Source organism: Nasonia vitripennis, chromosome 1, assembly GCF_009193385.2.
Source record: "Nasonia vitripennis strain AsymCx chromosome 1, Nvit_psr_1.1, whole genome shotgun sequence".
NCBI classification, from domain to species: Eukaryota; Metazoa; Arthropoda; class Insecta; order Hymenoptera; family Pteromalidae; genus Nasonia; species Nasonia vitripennis.
This window is the reverse complement of record NC_045757.1, coordinates 14517142-14532136: the sequence shown is the minus strand read 5'-3', so window position 1 is coordinate 14532136 and position 14995 is coordinate 14517142. Positions and strand designations below refer to the sequence as shown.

Here is a 14995-nt window from a genome sequence, read left to right as displayed (position 1 = left end):
TTCTTTATGCGCGTTATAAGTGTGCCGCAGCGTACGGAAATCGAGACGTGGTCTGTTTTTTGATTTTCCAAAAAAACGCGGCGGCCGGCTGTTTTCACGCTCGTTTGGCGCTTGCTCTCTTTGGGTGTGGTTTGAGAAAAGAGCGAGAAATTGCCGGGGCATCAGCTTTGTGTGTGTGTGATTTTTTCTCTGGAAAATTGAATCTTGCCTTCAGAGACCGCGTTAACTAACGCGTGGCCAATGAACAATGCGGCGATTTCGCGAATCTAGAATGAGAGAAAGCAGCGGCGTGCTTCGATAAATCACCTCTACGCTATACAGTACTCCGATATACGAACTTTCATAATCCCCAATCGAATCGAAATCGTTGCGAAACGCAACACACATAAGCCCACTGCCATTGTTCTCCCGCATGTGTGTATACACGCGCGCACAGAGAGGAGAGCGAGCAAAAAACAAAGCCGCCGCAAGGCGCGAAACGTACAGCTCGACGAAAGGGAAAAATGATAAGCGCGCGCGCACAGTGAGAGAGAGAGAGAGAGAGAGAGAGAGAGAGAGAGAGAGAGAGAAAGAGAGAGAATGAAAGAAAGCAATTCCCTTTGCAGAGCGAATTAGCCTCGAAGCAGCAGCGGCGGCGGCGGCGGGCGTGGGAAGTCAGTAGAGAGCACGCGAAAGAGAAAGAGAGATACCTGCCGGCTAATTGACGGTTTCGCGTCGCTCTCTCCCCCTCCGTCCGAATACCGATGATTATGCCCGATTATACACGGACCCGTGCGTGCGCGCGTTTGCGAATGCATACACACACACGCGCGCGCGCGCGGATGATGCTTAGGACTTTTAGCGCGCCCGGGGGGTCGAGTTAAACTTCCGCAAGGGTCACTATACCCGTTCGCTCGCTGCAGTACTGTTAAGATGTTTGAATTAAGATGTTACTACGGCTTCTTCCTTCTTTGCCTGCACCTATATACACCAGCGAGAGAGGATATCGACTTTGGAATAATTTTAGAGCAGGCGTGCAGCGCTCCCATGACCCGGAATAATTATACCGGAGGATATTTTTAAGCGGACAGGATGGTACCCCGCGCGCGCGGGCTTCAATGTTTGATCATCGATTTTTTTCTATAAATAAAACGATAGCGGATCGCTGTGCATTATCCACTTTCGAGAGTGGCCCCCGGTAAAATTTCCTTAATAATCGGGTAAGAGCGCGTCACCGCGATCGGCTCTCGATACACGACACTGTCACAGCTCGCTCGAGAGGATCTTCGCATCTAAGAGAGTTGAGACGCTCCCCGGGACAATTGAATAAAGGCAAAGTTCTCCAGAGAGAGTCGAAAACAATGCAACAGGGATCTCTTTCTCTCCTCGAGAGCGTAAAACCACGGCGCGTCTCCTTTCAATCCTCGCGTGCATAAAACGAGTAAGAGTCAAAGGAGCGCTGGCTCCAGCGGCGGCGGCGGCGGCGGCGCGCGGGGTCATACAGGTATACGAGCGTCGCATAACGCGAGTCAATAAGTCGAAGTCTACCGCGGCCCATAAATCAGCGCAAACCGTTTCCTCCCACGAGCGGCGCCGCTTCTTCTTCTTCCTTCGCATAGCGTTTATGCACGCCCGCGCATTATGTTCGGGACGCAGATGCAAGACTGTCTTTTCTTCTCTCGGATCCTTGCGCGCATTTCCCTTTTTACCTCCTCGAGATCTTTTTCTCTTCTCTCTTTCTTCCCTCTTTTTCTCCGGGATGGGAAGTCGAGTGTCCGTTTTGTAGTTGCGCAAGCTTGTATTGAGAGACTCGGTCGCTGTTTGTTTTCGCTTGAAAAATTGATCGCCCCGTGCGAGTCTAAGTATACGTGTGAAAATTTCACCGAAGCGAATTGAAATTCTTCCCCGCGCGCGGGCCGACAAAATTACAAATTCAAAACCATATAATAACAAACAGCTGTTGCTGCGGAGCGTGAATCCTCGTAAGGAGCGATATGTATTCTCAAATTTATTCCGATAAACGCGAGGCTGCATCGTCGGCAGCGCGATGTGCAAAGCAGTAGCATCATTTTCGCGTTTTGCAAATTGAAATTTTATTCAACCGCAGAGAGTAAGGAGGAAGAAGTGCGCTCCTCCGCCGAGGCAATAAAATTTTTGCCCCGTGCGCGCTCGCTCGAGTGTGTCTCGCGAAATTACACGAATTGATTTTCCGCGGGCCGCAGTACGACGAGCGAGCGCTCTGTGGTCTCTCGCCCCGCTCGATTTGTTATTCTTATTCCGTTGAGGAAATTTACAGTCTCCCGACTGGGAATACGTTCGTTAGGCCGCGCCGCGACCGTAAAACGCAAGGGTCCGTGTAAGAGCTCCGCGCGCAGTTGCGCCGTTTTTGCCGTTTAGAGCTGGTTTAAAGGGATAGGCTGCTGCGTGCTGACGGAAGTACTACGGGAGAGTATTTTTTCTCGGGGGGCTGATGATGCTTTTTGCCGAGAAATGCACCGGCGGAAATTGAAATTCCGGATATTTCCCGCCCCCCCCCCCCTCGATTTATATACTGTAGCATCAGCAGAGAGGAGACGCGGGAAAGCCAAGTTTTGACATTCAGCTCGCGCGAGTAATTTTTCAAAGATAAGCAACTATTAATAAGACCAACATCCTCTCCGCAATTCCAAATAATCCTCATCAAAACTTCTCCCCCGACCGGAGAGAACTCTCCCCGAAATCTGGGTCATGGAAACGTCAAACATATACATAGAGAGAGAGAGAGAGAGAGAGACACACACACAGACACACACACGGCGCATCTCTTTCCCGTCCTCGTCGCGTTTTCTCCGCATCTCACTCATCCACTCTCTCGCGCGCACGACTCGAGAAGCAATATTCCATCATTTCCTACAGTTTTCTGAAAAATAACCTCATTCTCCCTCATCGTGTAATATCCTGCAGGGCCATACAAGCAGTCGGAAAATGCGTAAGATCTTAATACCCTCGACTGCCGCTGACGATGCGCACGGAAAGAAGAAGTTGTTTGCCCGGGCTCCTCTCTCTCCCTTCGAAAATCGCCGATAAGATAAAAAGGCCCTGCGCGCACTAAGCTCCTGGACAAATATTTACGATAGTAGAGCGCGCCCGAGAGAGTTCATTTGATTTTTCCGAAAATTCTTGCTTATCGCCGACTCGTCTCCCTCCTTTCTCTCGGCGCAAGAGAACCGAACTGAGCGAGAAAGAGAGAGATAAGATAGCGCGCGGCTATATTTTCCTTGTCCGAATAAGGCGAGGGGGAGTCTTGCTGTATAGTCTTGACCGACGGATAGCCGGCCGCGCGCGCGGTCAGTGCCTTTTGTTTTTCTTCGATTTTCACGTACATACTCGTGCGGCGGCTTATTTGTGTTATGTCTCACCGCGTGTGACTACGGATTATTGCTTGTTTTCTCGCGGCTAAGTATATGGGAGGATCCATCTGCATTTTTTTGTCCGAATTACTGTTATGACATGTTCGTGTATACATCGTCAGCACAACAGTTTGTTGAATCGATCGCGCGACCCGATAAACGTTTCACGTAATTACAACGCAAGTGTCAGCAGAGAGACGCAGAGAGAAGAGGAAGCGGAAGCGACTTTGTGCGCGCGTGTAGACACAGGACATTAGCCAGTCAGTTTCAACATCAACAAGTCAAGTCATCCTCGCCCTCTCTCTCTCTCTCTCTCTCTCTCTCTCTCTCTCTCTCTCTCTCTCTCTCTCTCTCTCTCTCTGACCGACACCCCAAATGCGGATAACGATCGAGAGAAACAAAGTATCCCGATCCATCGAGCCGTATAATAACGAAAGTCAGCTGCGATCCGACTATATACATCGCTTCACATCCTGCTCCTCGTGTGTATACTCGCGTGTACATACAAAGCGTACAAGCCGACGTAGAAGGATTTTCGTTTTCGTTGATTGCGCCAGACGGACCGGACAGACCCTCGTCAAAGCCACGCAGAAAATCAACCTTCCACACACGCCTCCTCTGCGCGCTGCTGCAAGTGCAGAGAGAGAGAAAGCCTAATTTGCAGGGCAAGAGGCAATCATCGCCATTAGTTCCCAGGAATTCAACGTTTACCGCTCGCACGAAAACCGGAGGGGGAGGAGAGATTTGTTTCGCCGTTGAAAGATCGATTTCGGAAAAGCTGCGAGTGTGATTTTCACGCTTTCTCGAGAAAAAAAAAGATACCCATACCACAGACCGACGATTTAATCGAATTTCGCGCAACTGTTACGTACTCCGCGCGCCGCTGGAAAAATTCATCCCCAGGCCACTGCAGGGAGGAAGAAGAAAACTGCGATTTCAATTAAGATGAGCACCCGAGATAATCCTCGCTCTCCGACACGCACACACATACAAGACAGCTGACTAAACAAATTCCGAAGCGGCAGAGAGCGCCTCGAGACAAAGAAGGAGATATAGTGCATAATCCCCGTGCCCGGAGAGGCTCTCATTAGCAAAACAATCGGAGCATTTAAATAAACCCGGCTCCGTATATAGTGCGCACGCGTAAAACTGCGCGCGCGCGCGCGCGGGAGGGTTTCAATTTTCCCGGAGCACGCCGGGCGCTTCTTTTTTGAATAAGAATAAACTTTGACATTTGAATAAGAATAAACTAAAGGCCGTGTTTCTCACGGTTTTTCGCGATACCGCACCGAAGGAGGCAGGCATTTTCCACAATCGGAGGAAGACACCGGCAGTCAGCTCTGAGAGATCCTTAACAGTCGCAGGAATTGCTGCAGTGAAATACGTGAAAAAGCTGCCTCCGCTCGAAAGAGATAGGCGTATTTGCGCAGAGAAGTATAAGTGAAGCGAAATATTGTGCAATACTCACTGGATATGTTGTAGAAGTTACCGGATGGGGTGCGCACCAAGCAGGATGGCTCCAGGTCGGGATCTCTCTCGTGATCACTGGCCGCGTGGCTTCCTGGCAACCTTCCGTTCAGTCGGCTCATTGTGGGATTGCGGGGTGGCACATCGGGTGGTACCCGCGGTGCCGCGCTGTCCAACAAACACCCTGAGAAAAGACACACAACAGGGTTACTTAGAGCGCTCGCACCGCAAATAAACTTTACGCGCGCGCTCCCTTGGCAGGGGGGGGGGGGGCGCACTTATAATTATCGCACGCGCGGCTTCTTCTTCAATTCAGAGGATGCAAAGCAGGCGAAATTAATTAATGGCCGCTACTAGATTTACACTGATAAACGGATAATTGAACATTCCTGCGGAGCGCTGTTTACCTTTCCGCCTGCTTTGCATCGTTGCGTATCGAGTAGCCATTTGTTTCGCATCGCGCACATGTATCCTATATACTCGCAAGCTGGTTGTTATTGTTGTTATTATGTGTGTAAGCTCGTGGGAATGCGACTTTTTTTGTATTAGAGAAAATTTGTTCCAAGTCAGCGTGAAAAAAAGCTCCAAGCCCTGCAATGGGAAAGCGCTATGGCCATCTGCGCGCGATAAGGCTATACCTACTACTTTATTTTTTCAGTCCTCGTGCGCAGCGAGATATAAACACGTTATCTTGGCTGCAGAGAGCAACGCGTGTATGCTCTGGTGCTCGAAAGAGAGATCGAATATTATGAGGCATTATGGAGAAAGGGCGCAGTTGAAAGGGCGTACTGCTGCGCGCTCGTGCCTCGGGCGCTTTTAATAATCGTGCACATGTTAACTGGGGAAAAAATGTAATCAGCGGAAAAAAAAAACGTGAATAGCTGCGTTGTGTCTCAGCGGAGACTAGACAGCACAGCGCATCGACAGTGTCTGCACTGCAGCGTTGCTGTTGCTTTGTTCTAATAAAGACAAAATAAAGAAGCGCCGAGTCGGTACAATCGACGCGACTACCCACGCGGCTAAAGTTACTTTGTACACAGCCCCTCGCGGTGTACACAGATAAGGCTTTGTTTTATCTCGGATGTTTCGCATCGCTCGTCCTCCGCTCGGATTAAGTATAATTCGCTGCAGCAGTTCTCCTTAATAGATATTTCAACAATATATTCCGCTACTGCCGTATTACGAAATTCTTCTTCGCGCGGAAGAGGCGCAAAGCCGCTAATGCGCGCCGTATGAAAAAGAGCGCGCATGTTAATAAGCGAGAATCTCAACAGCTTTTCCATCCATTACGCTGTAACTTTCTCCGCGGAGCGAGGAGAGAGAGAAAAAAGCAGCCGCAACGCACGCGCGCGTCTCGAATTTTTCCTAATGCCATTAAACGCGGCACTTAGCGCCCTGCGTAATCCCATAAAAGCTACCCTCCCCCTCCTCCTCCCTACGAATAAAAAGAAGAAGCTGCTGCTGCAGCAGTAGCAACAAGAGACGAAAAAAAGTGTACGTACGAGGGACGAGAGAGCGAAACCCGAGAGGTGATCGATAGCAGAATAAAACGGGAGGCTGTTCTTTTCGAAAAATCGGTAATTCCCGCTAATAGATCAGCGGGGGAGCCGACGCTCTTTTTCTCGAGAGCTTTGTGTCGAGGGAAGAAGATTCTTCTCCCCGAACACAATGCGCGCGTCGCCCAGGTAAAGGCGCTCATTTTCCAAGGCGCGTGCGGATGGAACGAGACAGAGAGGACACAAAGCTTCGATACCGTGAAATTCGTAGGAGAGAGCGTCTCGTCGCGCGAGCGACAATGCAGGTCAGCCGAGAGGGAAAGAAGAGCCGATCGAATTATCCTCGGCCGGTTGGCTCCATTGCTCGGGTTACGCATGGAGATTTTTCGAAAGAACGACGGTATACAAATTCGAGCGCGCGCGCGGCGTTTTTGATTTTTCCTCGAGGGGGTGGGGATCGAGACATTTTATTACAAATGTTTGTCGCAGTCGCCGCTCCTCCTACTTGGCTTTTATCGAGTGGGGTACTTAGAGAGAGAGGAGGAGGTTTTCCATTGTGATGCCACGAGCACACGTGGCGGTAGCTTGGCTTCTTTCGACGCACGAATCATCATCAAAGAATATACGCGCGTATTTATAGTGCGCTAATGAAGCCGCTGCGCACTCGAGTGGAATTGTCGAGAGGAGCTATACTGCCGATTGAGATTGTTAAATTTAGTTGGGGCCACTTGAGCTGCTCATCAAAAATATGTACACACGAAGGAATCGGATCGACGGTATTTAATAATATAAGCAGCGTTTACGCCGTCGCCGCGGAGAAACTCGATTTTTCCTCCTCGAAGAGGGAAAAGACGAAGCGTTACAAAGGCGCCCGCAAGACGTCACATCCATAATGCATCCAGGGAAAGAGCCCGCGGCTTGTCAACTCTACTGCTCCCCGAGATGATGCATCGCATGTTGGAGAAAGAGAGAGAGAGAGAGAGAGAGAGAGAGAGAGAGAGAGAGAGAGAGAGAGAGAGAGAGAGAGAGAGAGAGAGAGAGAGAGAGAGAGAGAAGGAGGGGCCGGTAGTCCAAGACGATATACTTACAACGCGCGTAGCGGCAGGGATTAGATAAGAGGACGAGAGAGATGAGAGGCATGGCTAGATCATCGAGTTAAGGTCGCCGGATTCTCGGGAGATTTGTCATGCGCCCGCTTTTTTCTCATTCAAATGTTCCGCAGCCTCGAGGGCAGAATTTTATAAGGCATTATCATGAAAATCGGGACTGTATGCTCTTGCCATCTCAACAAGTTTCTCTCTCTCTCTCTCTCTCTCTCTCTCTCTCTCTCTCTCTCTCTCTCTCTCTCTCTCTCTCTCTCTCTCTCTCTTATACTCGAGCATTGAATAATCGCATTCCGCGCAACTAATCCTTTTCTAGTCGCGCCCTAACGAACCTCGCCGAAGCTCTCAATTAAAGGCGAAAAAACAAAAACTAGAGCCGAGTGGCAGCAACACAGAGAGCGGCTCGCATATAATATCAAAAAGCAACGCGCGCACTCAAGACTACTCGAGAGAGCTGGAAAAAGAGGAGAGAGCCCTCGGAATGCCGTTCAGCCGAAAATATCGTTAAAAACACGCAGTGCTTCGAGTGGTACCAGCGGCAGGCTCTTGATTCCCGTAGGAGAACTTCTGGCCATCATCGAACAATGAGCGAAAAGAGAGTATACGCGACTGCTCCCTCGCCGGCCTCCTCTTAAAAGGGAGAGCCGAGCCTTTGCCGCTCGTGCGCGCGCGCGAGCGGCGGCGTTTATGTTTCACAGACCGGGAGAGAAATGACAAAAAGGAGCTGTTCTCCTCGACGACAGGCCTTCTTACTTTTCAGCTATACAGCTGGAGTCGTCGTCGGCTGCAAAAAGATATGCGTGGATGATGCATCAGGGTTTATACGCGTAGTCTATAATAAATTCCATTAGCTATGGACTTTTGCCTGCTAAGGAGCCGCGTGTGCGCCCGCTCGGTCTATTGTTGCCGATGCTCTTTTTACGGCAGCCTCTTCCTTTTTTTGTTTATTTCGAGAAAAGCGGCCCGGTGCACGGCGTTACGCACGCTTCGGCGGAGTCCGCTACATCATTTTTTTCGAGTGCGTGGATAATGCGTCCTCGACGCCGGCGGCGGCGGTGGCATCGATCACCGAATTCGAGACGAGTATCTCTCTCTTTATGTGTGTATACCTATGTACGAGAGAATTGATTTTTTCCGTTAAAGAACCTTTTTGTTTCGTTTCGTACAACCCGATCTACCGATACTGAAACACGCGATGCATACACTGCGCGCGTGGCTCTCTAAAATTAGAAACTGAGAGTGGAGAAAAATGTGTTCGAGCATAGCAGAGCTCGCGCAAGATTAATGTACAATTCAAAACATTCTGAGCTAACGCAAATACACGATTCGCTCCACTTCCCTCCCCAACATGCTCTCACGAGAGAGAAAGAGAGTCGCGCGCTCGGGGAAAAAAGCTCTCGCCGAATCAAATTAGAAAATGTTCGCAATGATGCAATCTCGCATCTCTCGAGTGCGTGTCTGTGCCGGCGTAAAAGACGAGCAGATCCGCGGTGTATATATAGTATACTATATACGCGATACAGCTCGAGAGAGCTCTAGAGCGACAGCTGAAGGGGCTGCGCGCCGCGGCATCAAGAATTTACAACTTCCTCGGCGATTGTTTTGTCAGAGAGCTTCGCGAAAGAAGCCTCGGAAAATATTTTTCCAAGCCCTACACACAGATGCCTATATACTCTGATCCGTGCGCTATTTCAGCGACATCGCGCAGCGTTATGGGAGGAGCGCGGCTGTACATAACACCGAAAAGAAGAACGACGCGCGGCATGAGACTGCATAGCAGCGTCCTTTAAACCGACGACCGTTTAGGAGAATTAATGGGAAAAACGACGAATGTCGCATCTTTCATTCGTGTCTACAAGCTTTTCCTTCCATTCCATCGCGCGGCTAAGATAAATAATCGCCTTCGTTTCTTTGCTGCTGCTGCTGTTGCAGCCATTATGTCCCTTTCTGGTTGAATAGTAATTTCACCGCCGCCGCCGACGCGCCGAATGTTTATACAGGTACGAGGCGGAGAATACGCCTGAATCCACGTCGGTTATTAATTGAAACTTTCGCATAAACAAGCAGTGCGCAGACGTCGGCAGCTGGTCGTTCCGGCTTTCCCCGAACGCCGGAATTTCTCATTTCGCCTCGAAAAGCACTCGTTATGTCATAGACGAAACGAGAGAACCAGAGCATCTTATTCCTCGTTGACACACAAGAACTCTTGCGCGTCAGCAACAACAACAAAAAATCGCAATCAGCCCGCGGAGATGCAGATGCTCGCAATATCGCTATGTAACTCCGAAAATTCCCTAACAAGACGCTAAATCGAGCGAGTGCCGTGTGTATATATGAGCGCACGCGGAGTCCAATCTCTCAACCTTCGTCTCTCTCTTTCTCTCTCGCGGTCTGCAGGGGCCTGGGAAAATTCGCGCGGCTCGTTATAACGCGCGCGCGCCCGGCCGCAAACGAGCCAGACTCTTTATGCATATATAGGAATCCAGCGTGTGCGGCGCGCGAGACTCACGCACCGGAATATTATTATTATTATGATGTTGGAGAGTTGCAAAACGACGACGTGCAATTACCCTGGCGCAGCGACTCGGAAGAAGTTAACGAGAGAGAGAGAGAGAGAGAGAGAGAGAGAGAGAGAGAGAGAGAGAGAGAGAGAGGCGAGTACGCTGCGTGTTGTGTGCGGGGAGAAGGCTTCTTTTATTTAAGTTCCTTATCTAAGGCTTATTACGGCGGCGGTGATATTTGAATAAGGAGTTAATCGAAGCTTACGCAAACCGTTGTCGTCGTCGACCGCGAAAAGTAATGGGCTTTCTTTAATTTTCGGACCGAGATAAAGAAGAATAATTACGCGCTGCAGTGTCATTTTCCTCGAGAGAGAGAGAGAGAGAGAGAGAGAGAGAGAGAGAGAGAGAGAGAGAGAGAGAGAGAGAGAAAGAGGCGCGGGAGCAGTTAACTTGTAAATGAATTTTTCCCGCTGGCAGTGTCGCGTCCTCTTCTCGCTCGAGGGAGATAAGGACGCTAGAAAACTCGCCTTCGGAGGGTCGAAATTTCGCGAGGGGGAGAGAGAGCCGAGCCGCTTTTTAATTGGCAGTTGGGATTCCTGCACGCGGAGCAGTAAAACTTTGGGATTCTTTTTTCTTCCTTAAGTGCGGGCGACTTACCCTTTCGCGCGCTTTAAAGGGGCGAGTCCTAAAATACCTCCTCGTCGCGCGAGTTCCTCTCTTTTTACGTGGCAGCTAGAAGATCGAAAGTGAAAGAGAAAGAATCGAGCGCGGCGGGCTATTGAGGATTTATCGGCGTTCGAAGGAGAGGAACTTTTACGGTATAAAGGGGGAATCGCGTTTGACAAATTAGTTCGCCGCGCTTTACGATCATCCGGATACATCCTATACATAGATACTCCGATGAGAAAGGGAGCGCGTTCGAGCCTCGCTGTAATTTTAATGATCCTCCCGGAGACTTCGATTGTAATATCCATGGGCTCAAACCGCGAGCTCGATATGTTGAACCAATTCCACGCCGGAGAGTACAAATATAAATACACGAACCGACCCTCGACTGGAAGAGAGAGAGAGAGAGAGAGAGAGAGAGAGAGAGAGAGAGAGAGAGAGAGAGCGAGTTCACCACTCCGCGATTCCAATAATATAAAGTAATTAGATTCCGAAAAGTGCTGTACAAGCGATTCTCGGTAAAAGAGACAAGAACAAACGGGCAGATGGAATTACTTTCCCGACCGCGCGCGCGTATCGATCGTATCATTATTACATTTCCTTCGTACGGCGTGCTGCAACGCCGCGAGCCACGAAAACAACGACAGAACGCACTGCATGCAGAGACACGCGTATACATACACAGATGGAAGAAATGGCCGCGAAATAACTTGCGCCGGATGCAAGTGGTAATTGCTGCCCCCGAGCTCTTTGGCTCCCGCTTTTCGGGCAAGGTGCAGCATGGGAAGAAAGGCGGTGCGTGCGCGCGCTCGGAACTCTATGATTGGCGAAGGCACGCACGTATGGAAATGGCGGAGGAGTAAAAGAGAGAGAGAGAGGGATGTGCGACAATGCCGAGGGAAAATGACGGATAATTGAGAGGCGAGGAATTAGGTTAGTCCTGCGCGTGTGTGTATAAGTGCGCTCTCGTGGTATTTCGAATTTGAAATTCTCAAGATACAGCCGCGATAAAAATGTCAAGTCGATTGGAATTTTCCAGCGTCAATGATTACCATCAATTCTCCAGACAAACATGTAGAATAAAGGGAAGGAGGAGGAGCCGTGCACTCTCACAATAATTGGAGAAAACCGAAGGCGCGAGTGACGGATGTGGGCGCGCGCGTGTATAGGGATATACGTATACGGCTGCTGCGTTGCTGCAGAAACCGAACAATGAACGATGCGCGTGCTGCTGCGGAAGGAAACGCTTAATGAGAAGTGATGCGGAATATAACGGAAAAGTCAATTTCAGCTCTCTCTCAGCGACGATATTCCGTGTGGCGTATACGTATAGCCTCTCTCTCTCTCTCTCTCTCCCCCGCCGATGCATTGTGCGCGTCTCGAAGAGACGCGCTAATTGAGAAATACATCTTCGTATGCGGCTAAAGGATTAATTAACGAAGTTTGCGCGTAGGCGTCGCGATAGTGTTTTATGTAGGAAAAGGCGTTTGCATTTTCATCGTTGACCGGCCGTTATATTATTGATAAACAGCTCTCTCCACGCGCCGAAGCAATCGATGCGCTATTCACGTATAAAAAAGCGTGGAAAATGCTTTCCCTCTGTAATAATAAATTAACTTCTACGCGGCGTTTGATAAAAATAGAGTGCCCTAGAGAGAGATGGAAAAATGGGCAGGTATATAGCCGCTAGCTGCGTGTGGGAAGTAACAAGGGCGGAAAAACAAAGGGAAAATAGGGAATAAATCACAGTCGAGCGAAGAAAACGCTCTATCGAAACGGAACGGAAAAAACGTAGTGCGGCCGCCAACTCGCTGTCGAGTCGAAGCGATTCTAAAAAAAGCGAGAGGCGAAAGAATAATACATCGCGCACATATCAAAGTGAGCGAGCAAGTTTCTTTTGCATAATTTTATACGAGTTTCCACGACGGCCGCGACGAAGAGAAAAATCGCTTTCGAACGACGAAAAAAAGCGAAAATAGAAAAAGATCGAGCTTGAACGACAAATTTATAGCGCAAACAGAAATAGCTGGGGTGTATTTCCCAATATAATTTAATCCCCCCTTGACACGTTTAATTAGATCGTTAAACGCTCGCGAAAACAGCGACTAATCTCTCGAGCTTTGAAAAAAAGTTCGTAGAAAAACAGGCCGTCATACTCGCTCGGCTTTTAAAAACAACGATGCACTCGCAGCGCTCTCTAATGAAAAATCAAAGCCGAAGGAAACATAAAGCGCCTACGCGCTCGCGCGCGCGCCTGTAACAACATTTCGCTCGGGGGTAAGAGCTGCGCGCAGTGTGTGCACGCGCGAGAAAAGGAAAAGCAAACGAGTCGATCGGCGGCCCCGTCGTTCGCAGCTCAGCAATATCCCATTGTAGCGCTATATGTACGCGCGTATGTACCTCGTGGGCGCGACTACACACGCGATATCTGCTCGCGCAGATCTTTCATACCGTGTAATAATACGAGAGAGAGAGAGAGAGAACGCGCGCATGTGTCGCGAGTATTGTTCCATGCAAATTCAGAGACGCGCGAGAGGGACAGTGCGCCCGGAGCCATCCGGACAACGAACGGACGGTATTATAGAGATGCTCGACCTATAAATATTCCTCCGGCTCTTGTTTGCGCACTTTTCGCGCGAGAGAAAGAGAGAGATACCCGAAGAGCATTAAAATGTTCGCACGGGAGACGAGGTACGGCCATTGTGCGTATAATATTGTATATAGTGGAGCTACGTGAGAAGATTACGATGTTTAAGAGCCAATTTGTCACTCGCGTATAATATAACGGTGACCCGGATAGCTCTGCACGTTTCAACATGTGCGTATATAGGAGCAGCGTGAATTACGAAACTAAATCTCGCCGCGGTGATAAGGATCGTACAATCAGAAAGTCAATTAGCGATTCAAAAATCACACGGCAAACCGCGCGTCATCCCGCTCGGACAGTGTATGTAACAAAAGAAGCGCGAAATGTACAAATAACAAGCGTGAAAGACGTGCACAATGAATTTAATATGGCTTCGCGCGCAAAAAGCAGCTGACTACATTGGGACGTACGCGCGGCTCTCGGAAGAAGAATCGAAACGAATCGTCATGTTGGCTGTATACGATCGCTGGTAATTTATTTATTGTGATTTACAGCTGCGATGCGGATCAGAGCAGCAACAGCAGCAGAAGCAGCGGTACAAAGAGAGAAGAACCGGTGCGACGACAAGCAGGAAGGCCAAACCTATGAGATTCATTTGAGGGCCGGCCACGCGATAGGCATCTCGAATTCATTTAGAACGTGATTCTCGAATACTTGGGTGTGTGTGTTGCTCCTTCTTCTTTTTTTTCACGTTCGTCAATAATAGGCAGCGGCGAGTCGAGAGAGTAAACTACGTGTCGAACATTCTTATGCGATCTCGCGTGGGAGGGCGTAAACGATACTGTTACAGTTGTACGTGTGCGGGTACATTGGCTCGATTTATTCTTCCGCTCTCGGCTTTTTTTCCTCCTCGTCGCCGCCGCCGCCGCCGAGAAATATCGTTCCGAGGATTGAAAGTCATCGGGTAATTATAGGGAGCTTGCGAAACCCGCGGAGTAAATTAGTTTGGCTTTTTTTACATCTCCCGAGACGATACCGGGTAGGAGGGCATTTATGTGTCTCAATAAGCGCGAACGGTGAATTATGATTGTTTTATTGTCTAGCTATATACCGTACTGTAATCGATTGTCGCGGCTCTTAATTAAAGAATTCCTATGCAAATATCGAATTTTTGCAACGATACAGATAGGTACTCGTTAACGTGCAAATGACCCTCGCAATTGGACTTGATGCGGCTATTATAGCAATTTTTCCTGCGACTGTTAATCGTGTTGTTAATTGATCACTCTCCATTACATACGCTAGAGTTCGTCGGCACGGAATTCCGTTTTTTTTCTCAAACTCCAAGACAAAGATTTTTACGCTTGGTTTATTGGCCCACTCATTGGAAATAGAGTATATCAACCGCTGTTTTTTCTCTCTATCTCTCCAAACCGTCCTTGTCTCGCTTCGATCGGACCTCATTATCGGCCGAATGTTAAACGGGCGAGGGCCTCTCAAGAGGCTATAAATACTGTAATTAACAGATTCTCATCAATTTCATAATCGCCCGCGTTCCGAGAGCCGCCCATTATGCATTATCTAGCTATATTACACTGCGCAGGCACATCGGCAGCCCGCAAATCCTTTGTGCAAATAGTCCGCGTTACCTATCAAATTTCCCCCGATGTTCCGAGAGGTCCCCACGTATAATTGCCCGGCACGTCGACGGCCATTTGCCCTTCGCGGCAAATTTCTTTCTTATATACCCTTTCGAATCTTTAATAACAATCTAAATGTCCGGAAAAATGTAGGTCAACCCCCCCCC

At 49.2% G+C, this 14995-nt stretch overlaps 1 protein-coding gene across 9 annotated transcripts in view; it reads right to left on the bottom strand.

Moving 5' to 3' along the window:
* Positions 1–14995, bottom strand: part of LOC100121944 (teneurin-m) — a 565536-nt gene that overhangs the window by 17020 nt on the left and 533521 nt on the right. For all 9 annotated transcript variants that reach the window (XM_032598389.1, XM_032598382.1, XM_032598379.1 and 6 more), the window contains one exon: positions 4837–5019. In XM_032598389.1, coding sequence (XP_032454280.1) covers positions 4837–5019 — 183 coding nt within the window. The remainder of the gene's footprint in view (positions 1–4836; positions 5020–14995) is intronic.